We start from the raw sequence: 20,904 nt of genomic DNA on the forward strand, positions 1-20,904 counted from the left end.
ACGTGAGGTCTTTCAAACGGCAGGATACTACCCGGCCCCTCCCGAGTGTTGAGAGCTGGTTGCTGAGAGTACGGGGACAGGAGCAAGCCCGCTCTGTCCGGTCATTTGTAGTGAGGGGGCGGGGGTACTTCTGTCCTTAGGGCGGAGGGTGTGGAGCCCGGGGAAGGGGGATGTGGGATGGCTTCCGCCCGCAGCCCGGCCTGCCGGCTCCTTCCTCTCCTTTCCCTAGAGGCTCACGTCCTGTCTTACAATCTGGTTTTTGAAAATGCGAGTACAGTTTAGCAGACTGGGTTGGGAGGAAATGGGCAGCGGTGGTTTTTTGTCCTTGCGTGGCAGGGCCCGATGAGGTGGGGGGTCCCTGCTGTCTGATTGTTACCATCTCAGGGACGTGCCTCAGAAGAAACCAGGGTTATGTTGCTGTAAGTTGGTTTTACTTTATGATCTTTCATCTTGATCAAATCTCTAAGAAAACATTATGCTCGTTAGGCAGGTTAGTTACTTGTTTTTAAAGGACCAATGACCTGAACCTGAAAGTTGCGGAGCGAGTTGCAGCTCGTTTGTGAGATCGGTGACCCCAAGTGCTCCTTGAATGGTGGTGATCGAGTGAGGCTCTGTGTCTGCGAGGTAGTGAAGTCAGTGCTCCTTTGTTTCGCCTGCCCTAGAGGCTGACAGTTCAGGGATTGTCTGTGTGGCTTGCCTGCTGTCCTCCTCCTGTGTGGCCCCATTGTCTGACTGGCCCAGGCTCTCCACGCCTCATGCCTGAGGGCGAGCTGGACTGGTGGGGCCCCGCCGGCCGTCAGACGCTGGAGCTGGGCTGCTCTTGTCGTGGAGCCCGCCTGCGCTGTCCGGGGCCGGCCTGTGTGCTCTGGAGCTCTGGAGCCGGGCTGCGGAGTCCCATGGGGTCCTGCAGCAGCCAAAGCGTGCAGAAGTCCAGAAGGGGGAGACAGGTGCCACGGGCTGGGGGCAGGGCCGGCGGTGCGGGCGGGGCGAGGGCGGCTGGGAAAGCTGGTGTAACTCGGGCTGTTGGCGCGGGAGGGTGGCAGGACGTGTCTTCAGCACTTCCTTGAGGAGCGTCTGTGACTGCTCGTGGCCGCGAACCCGCTGCAGGGCCCCCACGCAGCGTTCTGGAGGAGGGCTTCTCGGCATCGGTGCTGGTGCCTTTGTGGGGAGGCTCTTATGTCTGCACACTGTGCCTTCCTGCTTTGACGGAAAAAGGGCCTTCTAATCGGACTCACACGCATCCTAGCCATGTCGCCTTGCGCTTCCTGCCTCTCGTTTCATGGACGGCGCGTGGTTTCAAGCACTCTGAAAGCAGCGCTGTGCACGGTTCGTAATGTTTGTAGCCAGTGCGTGAGGTCACAGGTTAGTTTCTGTCGGAACGTTGGAGACTGTACATCTTCTGCATCGGAGGCAGATCTGATTTATTTTCGGATCAAGGACCACTCTCCTTGGCTTCATGTTCCTTTTAACGGATAATGTCTGCTTAAATAGTTTTCTGACGCAGTGGCTGGTGTCACATGACGTTCTCTGTCCACTGTTCCTTTGACATTTTTGTCCGGTGACCGTTTCTTCGAAGGGGACATTGTGATCCTGGGACCAGCACCCAGATTTTCCCACAGCGGAATGAGCCCTGTGAGCAGCCCCTCCGCCCTCCGGCTCGCCCCCCCACTCTCGCATGAATAGACCCATTCAGGGGAGAAACCAGAGCCCAGTGTCACAGTGGAAGCCACTGATTCTCTTCGTCTTAGCTAGCATGTAAGTCATCGACTCAGGTTTGCATTCAGAAGCACCGTGCTCTCCCCGGAGGACACACAGAATTGAGCGGATGAAGAACCCGCGTTGAATGCATGTTACTGAGGTGGAAATCTGAAGTTAGATGAACGGCTCCTTTTTTTTAACGTTGAGCATACGTATTTTAATTATCGAGTCGGGGAGGAGACTGCGTTTGTGCTTGTTCTGTACAACTTTGTGCGTGACTGGGGATGGTTGGTTCTGGAAGAGAAGTTGCACTTCGTAGCGCATCTTGTGGATGCTCAGAGAACACGCGGGATGTGGTTTTCTCATTGAAGAGGCGCCGGGCCTCTGGCAGAGCAGGAAGGAGAAGGGGTTTGCGTTCCTTACATATATCGGGTCCCCTGGGAGCTCGGGTTCCTGTACTTAGCCTGGCGGGCAGAGGGGGCATCAGGCACGGGCTGTGTCCAGTCCGCAGGCACACGCCACCCACGGGCTCTGCTCCTCACTAGTGGTTTGATTTGAAGGATCCTTCCAGAGGACAAGGCAGAGCGGAGAGGGTTAGAGGGATAGCTTCCCTGAGGACGAGAGCTGCCGCTGGTCCTCGCATCTGGGCTCCGCCCGCTCACCTGCACACCTTCGTGCCACCCCTCCCTGCTCGGGGAGGGGCCTCTGCTCTTGGCCGTTGCTGATGGAAAGAGGTTTTTTACTTCAGCTGTTTTGCACTTAAAAAAAAAAAAAAAAGGTTTTATTTACCCATTTGAGAGAGACAGAGATCACAAGCAGAGAGGGAGAAGCAGATTCCCCATCGAGAAGAGAGCCTGATGCAGGACTCGATCCCCCAGGACCGTGAGATCATGATGTGAGCCTAACGCAGCTACTTTACCAACTGAGGCCCCCTGGTGCCCCATGTTTTGCACTTTTTATCTAACATAGGGTTTCAGGAAACATTGTAAGGTTGGTTTATCATTCCTTTTTAAAAGTAGTGGCTATTTAAGGGCTTTATGCTGGTGAACTTTTACTTTTTAATAAACCTGTGTAGCATGATTTGAGACTGTCATTCTCTGATGAAATTGATTTACGTTTGCTAGGCTCAGTCTAAAGAGCAAACTTGATTTTGTCCGTTGAAATACACCTTGCATATGTTAAAATGCATGGATTTTAAAGGTATAGTTCAGTGAATTTTGGCAAGTGTATTTATTTGTACTGACTGCTCAAATTACGGTATAGAACATATCTATCACCCTAGAAACGTGGGCCCTTTCCCCATGGTCACTCCTTCCCCACTTTTGCTTTCTGCCCTCAGCAGGTTAGTTCTGCCCGTTCTTGGACTTGCCTGTGAACGGGACAGGCGTGACTTTGTTTTGTGAATCGCTGGCTGCTTCTGCAGGGCACCGTGTTGGAAACCAGTCCATGTGTACGTGCTTCTGTGATTTGAGCACCTCTGATGATGGATATCGTGGGCTTGTTCTGCGTGAACTTGTCCCACATGTGCCTGGCGATGACAGGAAGTCAGTTGTGTAGCTGCGGGAAGACTCTCTGGTGCGGGTTTCGTAGTTAATGGTCACGGGGAGGGATAGTAAACGCATCGGTATTCTGTCGACGCAATGTGTGAGTTTGGACAGCGATGAACTAAGTCTTACCGGCCAGTAATGGTCTTGTTTGTTCGTCGTAGGTGCTACAGAACATTTTGGAAACAGAAAATGAATATTCGAAAGAGCTTCAGACTGTGCTTTCAGCCTATCTACGGCCTCTGCAGACCAGTGAGAAGTAAGTTGGACGGTCAGTTGTACTAACCAACGTAGTCAACACTGAGGCTCACCTTCTTGGAGAACAAAGGACGAAATGCTGGTATAAGCCGGGGACTGGCTTGTTTGAGATGCAGGGATTTTTAGTCGGTGGGGCCTCAGCTGGGCATTGGGAGGGGAGAGGTGAGTGAAAGTGTATGTTCTTTTACTGTTATTTTCTTGGTTTTAGGTTAAGTTCAGCAAACACTTCGCATTTAATGGGAAATCTAGAAGAAATATGTTCTTTCCAGCAAATGCTTGTTCAGTCTTTAGAAGAATGCACCAAGTAAGTAAGATGCTAAAAATTTCCACAGTTCAGGTTAGTACAACTGGTATTTAAAGATTCAGGTTTAATGTAATTTTAGAATTTGCATTTCTAATGATGGAAACTGTTACTTTGACTTTTTTTGGTGTATTAGCTTTTATAGTATAAATTGTTTTTGGCTATCTAGAGTTTATAGTAGGGCTCTCTGCTGACCGTAGAGAAAGGAGAGAGACGGGCCAGCAGTAGGAATTTTTGAGGCGTTGGGCGGGCGGGGGACGTCCGGGAGGAGGAGCCGCACAGGTGGGCTGCTCCTGCTCATGTTCCTGGCCCTTGGGAGGCAGCGGGGTCGTAAAGCACTCTCTCTGTGACGTGCCGTGGCCATCGCCGTGTGTGGTTTTGCCTTTTCCACGGTATTTTTTGTGGGAAGTGGGGAGGCATGTTCTGAGGGACTGGCCGTCTGATTGACTTTTTTCCCGTGTGACTGTTTTGTTCTTGGTGGGCATCAGACGCATGGACGGGTGTGGACTAAGTGCCCACTGGGCATTGGACAGCTTGCGGTTAAATGCGCATGAACACACTTTCTAGGCTCTAGGTCTCCAGGGGATACTTGGTGTTGATTACCTGTGGTTTGAGAGAGGAGGGGGTCCTTCTTACTTTTAAATTCTATTTCTGTGTCAACAGGATCAGGGAACTTTTTCTCCCAGAATCTGGCTGGTGTCTGGTTTCTCCTTCCTGTAGTGTTTTGTCTTTCTCCATCTTAAGTGGTGAGGAGTGTTCTGCCCTCCATGTCCCAGGCTGACTGTTGGCCACGCTCAAAGTAGGTCCCAGGTTTCCTCCAGGCACTTGATCCTGGAAGGTGCGGTAGGAAAGCTGAAGGACATGGGAAGTGCTGGCTTTCAAACAGAAACTCACATCACGTTTCCTTTGGTAGCATTTTTGGTTTGTATAAAGTGGCATTAATTACTGGCATGAAAAGAGTAGTTTGAGAATAGGTTTGCCTTCCTTTTGATGTGCGGAGGTCATTTGCCAGCAATGTGGGGCCTTTCTGAGAGGCCAGCCTCCATGTGTTTGCCCTTGCTTTTCCCAGTGGCTGTGGATAAGGTGGACTAAATACCTTAATATTGTGTGGTGTGTTTGCAACACCTCTTTTGGGCCTCCCTCTGCACCGCAGGTATGTGGATCTGAACCCTAAAATTCAGGGAGGTCACATAGCGGCCGAGAGTCCAATGTCTCGTCAGCCTTCAGGCCTTGCGTCCTCTTGGACTTCGGTGTGACCTAGGTAGTGTTTTGGTCACGTTCCTCACGGGCATGGTGGGTCGGTGTTAGTCGTTGGATTTTCCATGGTGGAACGGAGGGTTTGAGATTAGCTTTCCTCATCAAACAGGCTGTGATCATGAATATTCTGAAAGTTTGCAGAGATTGGTGCAGAACTCAGGTGCATAGTCCTAGAATTCCCCCCCCCCCACACCCACGTCGCAGCAGCTCGGGTTGAACCAAACTCTGCCATTTGCTCTTGGGGCTTAGCTGCCCTACGTGGCATAGCCTTGGCCCCCATTGGCCCCAGAGCATAGAGAATTGTGTCCTTTCCCTCTCGCAAGTGCCAGGCATCTCCAGAATCGTCCCCTCTGGCCCTCTGCTGTCTTCGGGCAGTTGGTTTTATCTTTTGTCCAGCGTTTGTGTACCTGCAGGGGGTCTGTTTGGTAGGAATAAGGTGGCTGTGACCTGAAGGGGGGTCTCCCTCGTGCCGGAAGCCAGCCGTGGGTGTGGCCTCGCAGGTCAGCACCGCTCGTCGTGCTGTCCTGCTTCCACAGCTGCTGCCGGTCATCGCCCTCCTGTTCTTCTGCTCTTGAGTTTCTGCCTGTTGGAGGCTCAGCAGCTCTCATAGCCTAGATTCAAGACGGGGCCAGGGGGTCTGTGGGTGGGCTCGGTCTCCAGCTTTCCCCTAAACGGAAGGAGGGCTGTGGTGTTCTTGTGGTGTGCGTGTGTGTGTGTGCGCGTGTGCCTGTCCCTGTGCTACCTCAGTAGCAAACCTCGCCGGCCAAGGGATTCTCTGATTCCCCTTTTATACAAAACTGAAGGGTTGGTGACCTCTCGTCCTCCCCTGCCCAAAGCCTTGATTTGGGGGTCTGTAGCTTGCATAGGTGGCCACGCAGCTGGGTGCAGGCGGAAAGAGGGGTCAGTTTGCCGCTCGGTAGCAGAGGAGCTTTCCAGGTACGGGCTTCTGGCTGCTCGGTGGCTGCTGTGAGCCCACGTCCTGGATTTTGTGTATTTTGTTTTCGTAGAGGTCGTACACAAGGAGGTCTTCCTCACTCTGGTTTTCTGTATTCATTACTTGGCAGTTTCCCTTCTGTCCATGAAATTCAGGATGTCTCCCTTGTGTCGCACGTCTGCAGGCTACCGGAAGCTCAGCAGCGGGTCGGAGGGTGCTTTTTAAATCTGATGCCGCAGATGAAAAGCTTGTACCTAGCATATTGTGCCAACCACCCGTCTGCAGTGAACGTCCTCACGGAGCACAGGTACGTGCCCTGAGACCCCTCCCCTGAGGGCAGAGGCCGTCGGGGTGCCCTCCACATCTGCCCGTTTTGGCCCCGTGTTCCTGGCACCGCTGATACCACTTGTTTGTTCGACAGTCACGCACGGGGCTCTAGTCTCCTCTTGAGCTCAGGGCCCGGGAAGCTCTGGTAAGGGTCTCTGGGGTGCTGAGTAGTGTTTTTGGAGCAGAAAAAGGGTGTTTTTTTGAAGTCTTCCTTTAGCTTGGAGCCCTTGGGACAGTGGGTGGGAGGAGTCATTAGGATCCTGGAATGTAGCTGCGAGCTAACCCCAGGCTGCCGGTTCCTGTTTCTGTGAGCTCCGAGAGCGGCAAGCATGGGCTTTGGAATTACGTTTGCCTTAAGAGAGTGTGGTCCTGTTAAAACCAGGGATGGGCGTTATAGGTAAAAGTTCATCGGAGATAATTAGCTTCAGGTTTTCAGCCTGAGACAGAATGAAAGAAGTGAAGCAGCGGGCACCTGCTCGATGGCTCCGTGAGGCTCCGTGAGGCCCCGTGAGGCCGAAGGAGGCGGCGGAGGAGGCCGCAGAGCAGCTGGGTAGGGGCCGGGGCTGCCGGGGCTGCCGGGGCTGCCGGGGCTGCTGGGGCTGCTGGGGCTGCTGGGGGCGGTCTGGGCATCCGGCCGCCGCTTCTGAGAGGCACCGAGTTTTACTGGTGCGCTAGACACATTTTCACCGTTACTCTTGAAAAGAGCCATTTAAAATTTTTTTAAACTGTAAATGAAAAATTGTCTCAGTAGCATTAAGGGTAAGTTAGAGTTAAATACTTAAATATTTCAACTTGCCTACGAGCATGCTTGGGCTGTTTGTAACGGAGCTGGGCCTCAGGGGACGCGGAGCCCAGCCTCCAGGGTAGCGTCCCTGAGTGTGGGGGGCCGGAGTGCGGGCTGCGGAGCCAGGGCCTCGGGCTCACCTTGACCTGGTCGCAGCCGCAGCTGTGCACTCCGCTGGTGAGCCTTGGGCAAGTCCTCTTGCTTCTCTGGGCCGTCGTCCCTTCTCTGGAAGTGCCGGCTGGAGGGGTTACTGTAAAGCCTCGAGCAAAAGGTGCGGGAGAGCGGAACGGAGCGGCACGTGCTCTGGTGGCAGTGCTCCCTGGGGTCTCTCTGCGCCCGTCCCCCGAGGAGCCTGTGCTCCCACTGTGGCTCCGTGTGCTGGAACATGAGAAAGCTCCTCAGTCCTGAAATGAGGCAGCAGCCTGTGGCAGATGACAGAAGGAAAGGGAGGTCAGGATATAGGGTGTCCAAGAAATGGAACCCAAAGAACCCAGCCCCCTCCCCTAAACTCTTCCTCCTTGCCTCGGGGAGGGCGGCTGTGTTCAACCTGCCTTCCATTTGGCCTCTGGGGCATTAGAATTTCCACAAAAGCTGAATGCAAGGATTGCATTTGCATTTCTGAGAATTCCGCGGGAACTGCTGGTGTGGCAGTAGGGGAGACCAGCAGGAAGCAAACAGGATGACTGTCCTTGAACATTTTTGTTCTTCCTTTTTGGGGGGTGGGGTTTGATCCTCTAGGGTCTGATTGGAAGTCTGGAGAGGGTGGGGTGGGCACTTGGGGGCCGTGGAAGTGACATCTGTCCTGAGGGTGGCATTTAAAGGATTCAGATTGTTTGCGAAGGTGTTCAGACTCTGAAGAGAAATGCTTGGGAGTGGGTGATGTTTATCCCTTCTGTGCTATTACTTCAATGACTGTTTGTGTCCCAGCTGAAACCTAGGTGCAGCATTTCCCCCAAAATAACGGGGAAGGAACACAGACGAGTGTGAGTGGGGAACCTGTGCCGCCAACACGTGGCGTATCTGCGGGATGGGAAGGTCCCGGTTCCACACTGGCCCGGGGAGCCGGGAGAGTGGCCGCTGCTCGGGCTGGCAGCATGCGCCGCCTGTGTGCCCTCCTGAGGTCTCTGGGCAGCGAGAGGTCCCGCCCTGCTGCCGCCGGCCCCCCCCCCCCACCCCCCGTCAGGCCCTGCTTCCCAAGCGTAAGTTGGTGAATCGAGACAGGGTTGCGTTGGGCTGGGACCTTCTCTTCGTGCTTGTCATGTTTTATTCTGGCCTCTTAACCTGTCGCTTCCCTGATTCCCTACATTTGCTGGGGTCTTTTTTTTTTTTTTTTTTAAGATTTTATTTATTTATTTGATAGAGATCACAAGTAGGGAGAGAGGCAGGCAGAGAGAGAGAGAGGAGGAAGCAGAGAGCCCGATGCGGGGCTCGATCCCAGGACCCTGGGATCATGACCTGAGCGAAAGGCAGAGGCTTTAACCCACCGAGCCACCCAGGTGCCCCCCATTTGCTGGGGTCTTAAAGCTGCCCCGCTTATGGATTGATTAACCTATTTTTATGCTTGAATATGCTTTTTAAGGATTGATGCAAGTGTACTGATGAGAAGTTGTAAAGGCTTTATTTGCAATCGTGTAATTGCTCCTGCGGTTGAAATTCTGGGTGTGAATCTTGGGAACGCATAGACAGGGCTGTGGGTTGTGTAGAGTCAGAGCTGAGAGGTTCCTTTTGCATTTTCATGACAGGAGACCTATGTTTGTGGCTGCCTATTTTGAATAATTTATGTGTTTCATAACTTAGTCTGTGAAATGAGGGTTTCCCCCAGCACTGTAACTGTTGCTTTCTGCTGGGCGTACATGGTGGTGTTCTCCAGGCCCGTCCTGTTGTTGGAGCCTCCGGTGTCAGCGGGGTGACTGCAGAGGGGACTGCCGCATCAGGTTGCTGGCGTCAGGAGGAAGTAAGCGGGAAGAGCCATTGTCTTGTCAAAATAGTCGTAACCAGCTGTCTTGTCTTGCACTAAATTTAAAAAACTAAAATGAAAAATGATCTATAAAAACTTAACTGTGTACATGTTCTGGCGTTCTGAGATCGTGGATGTTAAGTCTTTTGTTTGCAGAAATGTCCTTTTAAATTCTTAGTTCAAGGGTGTTTCTGGAGGAGGCGAGAAGTAGAACTTGCGTAGTTCTGTTACTTTTTCTCTGCCGTAACGACAGTTAGGAAATTTCTTGTGCAGAAATATTAAAAAAAAAAACAAACCGTTCTGAATGGACTTTCTTGCAGTTTTCTTGTGATAGGAAAGCCTCCTCATGGATTATATTTGAAGGAGTTGTGGAATGTATTTTCAGTCCCGCAGAGTTCCGCTTTTATGGGACTGTGCTTGACCGGTTCAGATGCTGCGAGAAATGATGCTAACATACCCATTTCTTCGTCGTCAGTCCGTCCTTCCACTCCACTGCTTTAGGGATGGATGCGGTAGTTGGCAGAGATGGGCGTTTGAGGATGAAGGTGTGAGGGGCAGGCACCATGTGTGTGAGACACAGAGGAGGACAGCACGGTCACAGGGGCCACACCAGCCGCTTGAGTCTGGCGTAGGCCCTGGGGCTCTCCTCGGGGTCAGCCACCCTGCTAGCAGGGAGGATCGAGGCCTCCGTCCTCACGGGGTGCCTTGTTCTGTGAACGTGCATAAGAGGACACCCGTGTGGCAGGCTCGCTGACGTGCCTGGGGATTACGTGCAGAAGTGTCTCAGGTGCCCAGCAGAGTGCTTGTCCGAAAGCGGGTCATCCCCTTCCCGCCATCCCTCCCGATGCGCTCTGGCTGCAGCTCTCACTTCCACCCGAGCTGAGAGGAGGCAATGACTGGGAGAAAGCCGGCCTGGGCTCTGCAGTTACCCGCCCGTCCCAGCGGGCAGAAGTCGATGTGGAAGGAGGGAGGAGGCAAAACGGTGATAAAGCGTGCAACTCTGCGAACAGGTGCTCCCAGGTGCTGCTCCTGGCCCTTAGGTCCCCACAGCCTCGGGCAAACGCTGGACCCACGCGCAGCAAGGTGGTGGTGACGGCCCGCTGTGCCCGGCTTCAGTAACGGTGGTCGGGGGCTGTCGGGAGGACCAGTCTCCGAGAGCGCGTGGCAGACACACCAGGCTTCCCCGTGTGTTAGCCCACGCACTGCTAGAGGAAGCGCGGCAGCTTCTCCGATGACTTAAGTTCTGTTGCGGCGAAGGGCTGCCTTGTAGGCGAAAAACCCTGAAGCCATATTCTTACAGAAAGGAGAAGACGTAGCCTGTGATAAGTTTCTAGAGCTAGGATTGTGTGAAACCTTCCCCTTTTTAAGGATTTGCTTTGGCTTTGCTAACACCGCCGGAATGTGTATGTAGAAATAAATTCGCAAGGTTGACTTCAAGAAGCGGAGGTGTCCGTGCGGGAGGGGAGCGAGGCAGGCAGCCTGGGCCCCTGACCACGTTAGTCCCGTGTTGCTGGCACAGCCCGGGCACGCGCCCTGGCTTCCGGGAGCGCCGCTGGCCCAAGCGGGCCGCCTCACCTCGTTTACCTAAGCCCGGCTTCAGGTAGAGGGAACTGAGGAGGTCTTGTGTGCTTAAGAAGTGTCAAACCAATTTCACGGTGATCGATTCCTTTGCTTTCAACCTGGAATGGGCAACCTTTTATGTCGAAGTGGGTTTAGCTACGTAAACAGCTTTCCCCGTGGATGCGCAGGATCGTTGCGGCTGGGTTAGAGGCGGCTTGTGCCAACCCCGATTCTTGTCCTCTTGTTTCCACGGGAAGTCCTGTCAGTCGAACTGGAGCAAGTGGCCGTGCTCAGTACTTTTGAACTGGCCGCCTCAAAGCGTGTCCGTTTTCACCAGGAGCCCTAGCGTGGCGGACGCTCCTGAGAAGCTCGGGCCATGGGCAGGGGTCGCTGAGTTGGGGGTGAGGGGTCCGAGGAGGTGAGGCAGTGGCTGGGGGTCTCCGAGGTCAGACCAGGTCACCTGCACTGACGACCGATGTGCTCAGTTGTTCTTCGGGGTTTCCATGTTTTTTGGCTTCACTTGATGTTCCTCCCAAGGGGACATGGGGGCTCAGAGGTCAGGGTGGTGACCTGAGCTGGTGTGTCCTCCCCCCAGCCTGTCTGTCCCTCATGTCACCGTGCCTGGAATGACGCAAGGGGCAACGGTGGGGAGCATAGGGCTGCGGTGGGGGCACAAGGGCAGAGCCCCGGGCCCCAGCGTGAGTCCTGATGGGTCCGTCGCCGACCGAGCTCGATGCGCACCGCTGCACTCCCTGGCCTGCGCGGGTCGTCCCAGACGCCCCGCTGTGGGACTGAGACACTCGGGGCGGACGTGGTGTGGTGGTCGTGGCGTCAGATGGGGGACGGGGTGAAGATGACAGGATGGCGGAGAATACGCAGGTGCGGCTTCCGGCGGCTTTCACTTCTGACTGTGAGCTCAGCGTCCTCGTCGGCGGACGCGGTGACGGTCTTCGTCGACCGAGAGCCTCTGAGACGTGACGGTGGGACGGTGCTGCCGACGCTGCGAAGCCTCAGTCGTGCTGTCTCAGCCGCCTTCCTCACAGAGCGCTCCCGGGGCCGTTGGGCCGGGGCTGCCCTGCCGCAGGTCACGGTAGCGGGAAGCAGCCTTTACCTTGTGCGTGCGTGTGTGTTAAGCCGCCTCGAGGTGCCCGGAGCGTTGCCATCTGTTCTGGCTTGGAGGGTGCTTGCGGCAAGCGGGCCGCTCCTTTGGGAACGAGGCTCGCCCAGCGGCAGGGGGCGGCGGTCGGGGTCGCGCGGCTGCTCCTGCGCCTTCCCGAGCAGGCGCGCCCCCGAGATGGGCCAGCGCGGCGCACACCTGTGGGGCTCTCCGTGTTCCGTGTTCCGACCCGGGGCTGCTGGCGGGGAGGGCGGACCCCGCTTCGGCGTGCGCACTCACCCCCGTCTGCTCTCTCCCTGCGGCGCGGCGGCCAGCGAGCAGCTGGGCGAGTTCATGGAGAGCAGAGGCGCCAGCAGCCCGGGGATCCTGGTGCTCACCACCGGCCTCAGCAGACCCTTCCTGCGCCTGGACAAGTACCCGACGCTGCTCAAGGAGCTGGAGAGACACATGGAGGTACGGCGCGCCGGCCGCTCGGAGCCGAGCCCGTCGGGGACACTCTCTGTCCGCTTCAGAGGCCGCAGCCGGCCGGAGTGCTTTGCGGGGTTTTGACCTGATGGATTCTCAAAAACGATTCTGTGAAATACTGAGTTTTCTCCTTTCCCCAGCTCCATACAAAACATGTCCTTCCTGTCCTCTGTCACCCACGGCTGCTGTTCGAAAAACCCCCCAGCTAGAGAACGCACATCTCAGCTCTGCGAGGCATTGAGGTGCTGCGTTAGGGACGCTTAGCCACAGGTCGTTGGGGCAGCGTTTGCACAGGGGTGACAGGAGAGAGCCCGGCACTTCCTGACGCGGCTCATCTTCTGAGTGTTGGGCTGTAGGCCGGGCGGGGCCTTGTGTCCAGGTCGCTGTCTGGAGGAGGGCTGCGAACTTCCCCTGTGAAGGCCGGGCCCCGTGGCCCCTGCCCTGCCGCCCACCTCTGCTTGCGGGCGCCCGAGCTGCAGAGGCTCCGTGGGAGGCTGGTTGCGGGGGTGGGTGTGGACTCCTGCCGTGGGCTTTTCTAAACTGTCGATTCCCAGAGCCCCACGGCTCCCCGAGAGCAAGAATGGCGCTTTAATGAGAAAAATCAGATCTGCTGTTGGTTGAAAAGCGTTGGGAAAGTTTCAGGCTAGTCTGTAGAGTGCCTTTTGAAGAAAAAAGACTTTACGTTATGAAAGCTAATAATATTTCTTCTGTTCAAAGGATTATCATCCAGATAGACAAGATATTCAGAAATCCATGACTGCCTTCAAAAATCTCTCGGTAAGTGATCTAGCTAAACATTAGGGCTTTTTCTCCCAGGCGTTATTACGACTAGGGAATGTAGAAAAATGTTTTGTTACCTGAAAAGTGTGATGATAGAGAAACTGAGAGTTAGAATTTGGGTGTATTGAAATAGAAATGAACGTGCTAGTTTGTTTACTGTGGTGGTAATTGCACGTGCTTTACTGAGCTAAGGACACCAGGAGAATTACAAATAGTTGAACCTTTAAAAAGCTACTACATGTTTGATGCTGTGGTCGCTTGTAAAGGTCCGTTTCTCCGGACTATGTCTTCGCGAAGACGAGTGGAGCCCCGCCCTGTCCCTGGGCTGCACATCCCCGGTTTTTCTGGAAGGTGTTTCTGGAAGGTGTTTCTGGAATGCGTCTGACTTAAAAATGCCATGGGTGTTGCCGCTCCCACCTCGTGCTGGTGAATGACGCAGATCCTCGCTCAGTGGGTTTTCTGTCTTAAGTGACAAAGTAGTGTGGCCAACACTGCAGGTTCTGGAGGCTTCTGTGTCTTCTAACACCGGTGTTCTGTGTCTCAGGCCCAGTGTCAGGAAGTACGGAAAAGGAAGGAACTGGAGTTGCAGATTCTGACAGAGGCCATCCGGAGCTGGGAGGGAGACGACATTACAACCCTGGGCAGCGTTGTGTACATGTCCCAGGTCATGGTTCAGTGCGCCGGGAGTGAGGTACGCAGGGCCTGAGCTCCCCTCTGCAGAGCGGGTGGGAGCAGAATGGAGTGGAGGGACAGGGTGGCTGCCGGACTGGCAGTGGTCCTGTCCTGTCCCCCTCTCAGACTGTCTTCCCTGAAACAGCTTAAGATGTCTTGGGAAGAAATGGAGTTGAGAGGTGAACATAATTTGTGTTCAGTATAATGTGTTTTGTAAATGCTTTCCCCGATTCCTCAGCGAGTCAAGAACGTAAATACCTTAGAATGTTACTCTTTGTTCATCATGTGATTAGCGCTTATGAAGGAATGTCATTTTATTTTATTTTATTTTATTTTATTTTTTTAAAGACTTTATTTAACAGACAGAGATTACAAGTAGGCAGAGGCAAAGAGAGAAAGGAGGAAGCAGGCTCCCTGCTGAGCAGAGAGCCCGACGTGGGGCTCGATCCCAGGACCCTGGGACCATGACCTGAGCCGAAGGCAGAGGCTTTAACCCACTGAGCCACCCAGGCGCTCCAGGAATGTCATTTTAATAGAATTCCTGTATCCTCATTTGTTGTCCGCCTTCTGTCCTTATGTGACGTAAAAGTGGCTTCGGCTCAGCCAGTGGGGCTCAGCTCCTAGTGGGCCACTTGAGCAGTGTAGGTCATCCAGGATGAGTGGTGGGCAGCCTGTGTCCCCTGAAGGGTGGCCTCCACACAGGACCGGTGTGGCAGCTGTCGCCGCGGAGCAGGGTGTGTGTCCCTGCCTGCCCCGGCCTGCCTGCCGCCGCGATGGTTCTAGGAAACCTGTCTCTGATGGTTTTCATCCTTCAGCCTGTTATGTCCTCTCTCCTGCCTGGCCGTCGTGGAAGTCCGTTACCTGGTGGGTTTGGTTTAAGTGAGAGACGAGCGTAGACTCTTATATGAGCCCCGAGGGAAACCGTGGATTGTGCCCCTGTGCCTGAGTTCCTTCACCCGCTTGCCAAGCCAGCGTCTCTTCCTGAGGAGTGGAGGGGTTTGGTCCCACCTTTGTGTGAGTCAGAAGGGAACAAACCCAGAACAGTAATTAACAGGATCAAGATATGCTAATGACCCATTTGCAAGCTTGAGACTCTTAGGATAGTAAGAAAACCCCAACTCATGTCGGTTTGGGGACTGTCGGAAATCGTGACTTCCTAATCGACACGGACTTAAAAGACCCCACATCTTTCTAGAAACAGTCTTTTAATCATGCACTTTGAAACGTTGGGAAATGTTCGTTAGTTTGTAAGCAATGTTTTCTGTGCAATGTGAGGTCTCCCCCACGTGAAGAGGTGCACCCAGACTGTGGTTGCAGGTCGTGACTGGGAAGATGGCGGCGGGTCGGACAGGCTTCTTGGTGGCAGGCCTCGCGGGGCCCAAGCTCCAAAGGGTCCCGCCACTTGTTGCCCACCTCCGGTGCCCTGTGTGCAGTGGGCTCACACGAGCTGGAAGTGCGCAACCTGTTTTCAAGGCCTGTGGCACGTGGCTGGCATCGGAGGACTGTGGAGGACCCTGTTTCTGGACCCGTCGGCATTTGCCGTGGAAATGCTGGAAATGGCCGCTCGTGGAAGGGCTGTCTGCGCGCTTTACGTTCCCAAGAACCTGTCCTGTCCTTGTCGTCTCTCTGGGGTGGTGGTTTTTTTTTTAAACTTTTTGAAGCAAGTGATTTTTAATAGACTTGCTCTTAAGTCTTTCATGTGAAGTAGGTAAGGTTTATAGTGTGGATGAAAACAGCGCTGCATTGTGCGTCGGGCTTTAAGGGGAGTGCCAGGAATAGTCCATTCTGACATCTCATCCCGTCCTCCTTCCGCTCGAAAGGGCCAATGTTCTCCACCACGACCCCCAGCTTTGAGTTCTTTGTTTTTTCTTAGACCTAACACTTTCAGACTAACTAAAAAGAGTTAACGGCAGAGCTGAATTCCTTAACCAATTTTTTTTTTTAAAGATGCTGCGGTGGCTATTTGCAAGTCTAAGACTTTGTCATGATTTTGTTTCCATTTATTTCAGCTGATAGAATTGGGGGAAACAAGGAAATACGTACATGTTTCATAAGATCTGATACAGACAGCTTGTTCTCACATTTGTGTGTTTTAAAAACAAAATTACTTGCATTTCTTTGTTCTCTTACATTAGGAAAAGAATGAGAGATACCTTCTGCTCTTCCCAAATATTTTGCTAATGTTGTCTGCCAGTCCTAGGATGAGTGGTTTTATCTATCAGGTAAAACACATTTTAAATTTATATTCTGTTGTTCACTGTGGATCTGAGAGTCTATTCCGGGCGCGGTTTGGATTTTCGGGTGAAGCAGTGCGCGTGCCTGCCTGCGTTGTGTCTGTGCTGCTGTAGGTACGGTGTGCCTCGTACACGCAGCTCCTGGCTGTGTGTGTGTGCCACTGTGCTGACGGAGTCCCGCGTTAGTCTAAGCACGACAGGAGGCGACCACCCGACATTTGAGGGCTGCCTCCTAAGGCCACGGGCTGCTTGAGGTGCCCGCCAGCTGTGTCTCCGTCCGGAGCCCCGTTCCGGAGGTGCCGCCTTCCTGGCCACTGTGGTGCTGCGGGCTGGGCTCGCGGGCGGGTACAGGAGGGTGTGGGCCGGGAGGTCCCAGAAGCAGCGAAGCGCTGCAGGAGCCTGGCTGAGGGCAGCTGGTGCGAGGAGCATTGGGTGATCACAAGCTGCTTATTTTTCGTCTTGCTAACTCTTGAGAAGGCTGAGCCTGGAAGAAGAAAATGCAAGGTGTGGGGGGAGAGGTTTTGTTTGTCCTCAGAAATTTAACATGGGGTGTTCCACAGCTAGTTTCTGTCCCGTAGCTGCTTCTGGCTTCACGGCCTTCGTCCCGTGTGGTTTCGGAAGGGCGGGTCCTGCGTCCCCGGGTCCTGCTCTGCAGCAGGAGCCCCTTGTTCCGAGTTGGTACGGACGGAGTGCACTCTCTGTCCGGGACACGACATGGGGGAGCCCCGGGCCAGAGGCACCCGTGGCACGTCTGTGCCCCACAGAAAGGGTAACCACGCATGGAGGAGCGATTGCCCCACACTTCCTCCAGAAAGAGCACTTTGAAGCTGGTGGAGCCAGTGTGTGCGGGTGCCTATTCGCTGGTCGGCACGCTGCTGACCCGGTGTCTGTGGCCCAGGCGGCACCTGCCCGGGTCCCCCCAGACTGGCGCTCCACCTCATTAGGTGGCCCCAGTAAACACGAGTCCGGGTCCTTCCCGCTGGCGTGCTCTGGCTTCTGGCTTGTACCCCAAGAGGCTGAGGACGGGCCCTGCTCGGACCCGAGGGAGCAGAGGGTGCTGTTTGGGGCCGACTCAGGCCCCTGGCGACGAGGCTGGTGTGTCCACGCCACGTTTGCCCTGGCTGTTGGCATTGATGTGCCCCTGGAGGTCTCCTGGCCCTGGCGGGGCCCTATTTTCCTGTTCTGTGCAGGGGATCTTGGGAGGGGGTCCGAGTGCTGTGGCGCATGCCGTGTGCCCCGGCGGAGCCATTTCTGGCTCTGAGGGATGGAGAACGTGCCGTCACGGGGTCGGTGCTGCCTTCCCCGCAGGACGGCGCTTTCGTCTTCCGCAGCACTTCCCAGCGCTGTCCGCACGCTTCTCTGTGCCTCGCAGAGCGGTGCTCACGTCACTCCGACCGTGGCGACGCCAAGCCCGGTCCGGTGTGCCGCCCGGTGAGCTTCCGGACAGGCTCTGTGCCTGCGTGCGAGGGATGGGGGGTGCCGCGCTGCAGGGGGCCGGGCAGCTCCTCGGCAGGTCGGGAGCCCCGCGGGCCGCAGCACTGCCTCTGGCCCCTCTGGGGACCCCCTCCTTGCTGAGAGAGCGGCTGCTCGGGGAGCCGCAGAGTGTCGTCCCCCCCCCCCCCCCCAGCCCCCTGAGAGAGCACCAACGCACTTCTCCTTAAGCCTCGGCCACAGGCTGCCGTGGGAGCACGTTGGGTATTCAGCCCCGTGCTGTTGCCGACGCTTCGTGTGCAGCTCCGCGCCAGTGAGGTCTGTTCCCTGACCTCTCCTGTCTGGTTCCGTCTTCTGCGCTGTGTGGTGCCCGGCGCGGCTACCAGCTGCTTCTCTGGGGGCAGCGGAGTGCAACTCCTGCACGATTCCCTTTGCTCCAGCATCCCGGCTCTGCCCTCCACGGAGGGGCTTCCTCTGAGGGTCTTTGTGAGCACATCCGGGCCTCCTGTGCGTGTCGCAGCGGAAGTAACTGCGGTGGGCTCTGGTTTTTTGTCCTGACAGGCCCGTGTTCTGTGTCCTTGTGTTCATGTTTGGAGGAGCGCGTCAGATGCAGTTGGTTTTTGTTCTCATCGCTGCTCGGTACCTGACGGCTGGCTCCGTTTTTTTTCTTTTCTGATTACAGTGTTAGGATTTCTTATTTGCCCTAGAGATTTTCTAATATGCGTATGGCACAAAGAGCTTTTTTGGTTTACACTGTTCCTTTGCCATTTCTAAACTCATTTAATACTTATTTTGATAATGGTACCTTCTTTACTAGAAAAGCACTAATTGTTTTTTTTTGTGTGTGGGGGGGGTCTTTTTTAGGGAAAGCTACCAACGACAGGAATGACAATCACAAAGCTTGAGGACAGTGAAAATCACAGAAATGCATTTGAAATATCAGGTGACAGGCACAGACTTCGCGGACGCTCTGTGGCGGTGCGGAAGGCCGCTCTCCGCTCGTGTGTGGATTCTTGCTGGACTGGTGGAGGGCTGATGGCTAAGCGCTGTGCATTTCTGCTCTGGGGGGGTGTGCCTGTGTGTGCTTTCTGCCCGTTCGCCCCTTTCAGCCTGTTTCTCCTCGCTTCCAGGGAGCATGATCGAGCGGATCTTAGTGTCCTGCAGCAACCAGCAGGATCTGCACGAGTGGGTGGACCACCTGCAGAAGCAGACGAAGGTCACGTCTGTCGGCAACCCCACCATCAAGCCGCATTCGGTGCCGTCTCACACCGTAAGGGTCCCCGTGCTTCTGCGTCCCCCTGGGTCATCCTGCGGTTGGGCCGTCCGTGAGTGAGCAAGTGCCCTGAGGCACGACCACCGTCAGGACCACGAGGGCGGATACAGCCTGGATCTCCCTGAGGGTTCCTGGCGTGTCCCTGTGGTGCGGCAGATGGCCGCACACCGCTGACTCCTAGGCTGTGCCTCTGTGAGCGTGGCTTGCCTCATCGGCTCGGGGTAGGGAGGGTGGCAAGGAGACCAGCTTATGGGGATTTTCACCTGGAACCTCAAGAGCCAGCGGTGCACGGCTTTTTTCTGAGAATCTCAGCTTGATCGTTGTTCTGATTTTAGGAAATCCGCTTATTTCCAGTTAGAGTGCACCGGCTCTTCGACTTTTTAAGTACTTAAACAGTTTGCAGTGTCTCAGCACAAAGTGTCCCATGTTTGAAACCTCTCTTTCCTGGTGTTGTGTGCTTAAGACACTGGTTTCAAGTCCTCGCTGCACCTTCCACATCCTTCTCCCACGGTGCTGAAGTATGCACACCTTTCCACAGGTGACCTGGGGGTGCACAGTGTTTCCAGATGAAGGGTTTTTCTCACATTCCTATGAGATGGTTGCGATCTTTTTAAGACTCTATTTATTCATGTGATACAGAGAGATACAGGGAGAGAGCGTGAGTAGGGGAGAGGAAAGGGAGAAGCTGACTCCCTGCTGAGCCAGAAGCCCGACACAGGGCTCGATCTCAGGACCTGGAGATCATGACCTGAGCGGAAGGCGGATGCCCAAACATCTGAGCCATCCAGGCGCCCCAAGAGGGTCGTGATCTTTATCTGGACTCTCTACCATGTGGTTCACTTCTGCATTCATTATCCTTAGCAGTTAAAGCTTTGCTTAGGAAGAGTGGCTGTAGGGTAACTTTTTTTAAAAATAAAGGTTGATTTATTTGAGAGAGAGCACACTTGTGCAGGCAGTGGGGTGGGCACAGGGAGAGAGAGAAAATCCTCAAGTAGGCTCCCCACTGAGCAAGGAGCCCGATGCAGGGCTGGGTCCCAGGACCCTGAGTTCATGATTTGAACTGAAATCAAGAGTCAGACGCTCAACCACCTGAGCCACCAGGTGCCCCGTAGTGTAACGTTCAGAACAGTTTTCTCTAACTTGGTTTTTCTCGACAGTTTGGTGGTCGAGACTACTTGTTTGCTTAAACTGACATTTCGTTTTGAATGGCTCTGCCTTTTATAACTTTTCCATACTTAAAAAATACCATAGATGCTTAGCTTATGTGGAACCGCATTTGTTCCAACGATACTGTATCTGCGCAAGTATGTTTATAGAGAAAAACGGAACTGCTGCTTCATATTGTCAGGAACGCTTTGAAACCGAACGGTGGGGTTTCACACCAGGTAAAACTTGGTTCTCTGAACCCTGGTGGTCTTCCTCACACACAGGCATTTGACATGTTACGTCCTCTCCCTCGGGAGTTTGTTCTCTGAGGTGCTGCGCATTCTCCCTGTGATCCGGCTGTGTCCAGCTGGAATGTTCTCGTTTTAGCATAGACCGGTCCCTCTTTGGACTTGAACAAATCCCGGTGTTATTTACTGTGACGTCACTGCTACAACAGACGTTCTACATAATTTTCTCCCTTTGTGAACTAGGCGTTGGTGTCTCACCTGCCACAGGACACGCACACACGCCCAGACCTGCGTCTGCCGGGAGAGGCCTGTGGTTACTGCAGAAAGTAACCTGGGGCGTCACGTCCACCGCCAGCTTCCCGTTCAGCGTGTGTTTCAAATAGGCAGTTCTTCTGAAGGATGACCTCACCCTGATTTCCAGCTCAGAGAACATTTCGCTCTTTTATTAAGCATGCCTTATTGTTCTGGGTAGTTGAGGTCACAGGCTGATTTTAAGTATTTTGTTGAACATTTTTGCATTTTTTTGTCACTATAATGGAATATTTTGGCATTTTCCAGGAGTACGAACCTTCGTTATCTTTCTGAGAAACTAGATTTTATGTATAACTTCGTTTTGATTAAAGCTGGTTTTTCTGAGAAGATAACTTGTTTTACCCCAGCGGTTGGCAACTAGTGGTTGGCAAAATGTTTGTGCCAAGACACTGGAAAATGTTACCAGCTTCATGGGCGATACGGTATTTGTGGCAAGTGCCCTTTGGTTTTATAGCCATCAGCAGGGACGGGCCTGGCTGTGTCTTAGATGAACTTTTTAAAGGAAACCAGGCATTTAGCCCACCCGTAATTAGCAGGAGTAGATACGTGGCTGGGAGAATTACCCTCCCCCGTAACCACATTCCCAGTATAGAAATGCCTTTTGGT

The 20,904-nt window shown here is 54.1% G+C and overlaps 1 protein-coding gene across 6 annotated transcripts in view; it reads left to right on the forward strand.

Moving 5' to 3' along the window:
• Positions 1-20,904, forward strand: part of ARHGEF7 (Rho guanine nucleotide exchange factor 7) — a 122,229-nt gene that overhangs the window by 80,984 nt on the left and 20,341 nt on the right. For 5 of the 6 annotated variants that reach the window (XM_045978327.1, XM_045978324.1, XM_045978329.1 and 2 more), the window contains 9 exons: positions 3,407-3,501; positions 3,709-3,804; positions 6,177-6,299; positions 12,052-12,190; positions 12,920-12,979; positions 13,527-13,673; positions 15,790-15,876; positions 18,184-18,262; positions 18,450-18,589. In XM_045978327.1, coding sequence (XP_045834283.1) covers positions 3,407-3,501; positions 3,709-3,804; positions 6,177-6,299; positions 12,052-12,190; positions 12,920-12,979; positions 13,527-13,673; positions 15,790-15,876; positions 18,184-18,262; positions 18,450-18,589 — 966 coding nt within the window. Of the gene's footprint in view, positions 1-881; positions 948-3,406; positions 3,502-3,708; positions 3,805-6,176; positions 6,300-12,051; positions 12,191-12,919; positions 12,980-13,526; positions 13,674-15,789; positions 15,877-18,183; positions 18,263-18,449; positions 18,590-20,904 lie in introns of those variants that run through there. The other variant, XM_045978330.1, reaches the window with a different exon arrangement.

Source organism: Meles meles, chromosome 14 (assembly GCF_922984935.1).
Source record: "Meles meles chromosome 14, mMelMel3.1 paternal haplotype, whole genome shotgun sequence".
Classification (NCBI taxonomy): domain Eukaryota; kingdom Metazoa; phylum Chordata; class Mammalia; order Carnivora; family Mustelidae; genus Meles; species Meles meles.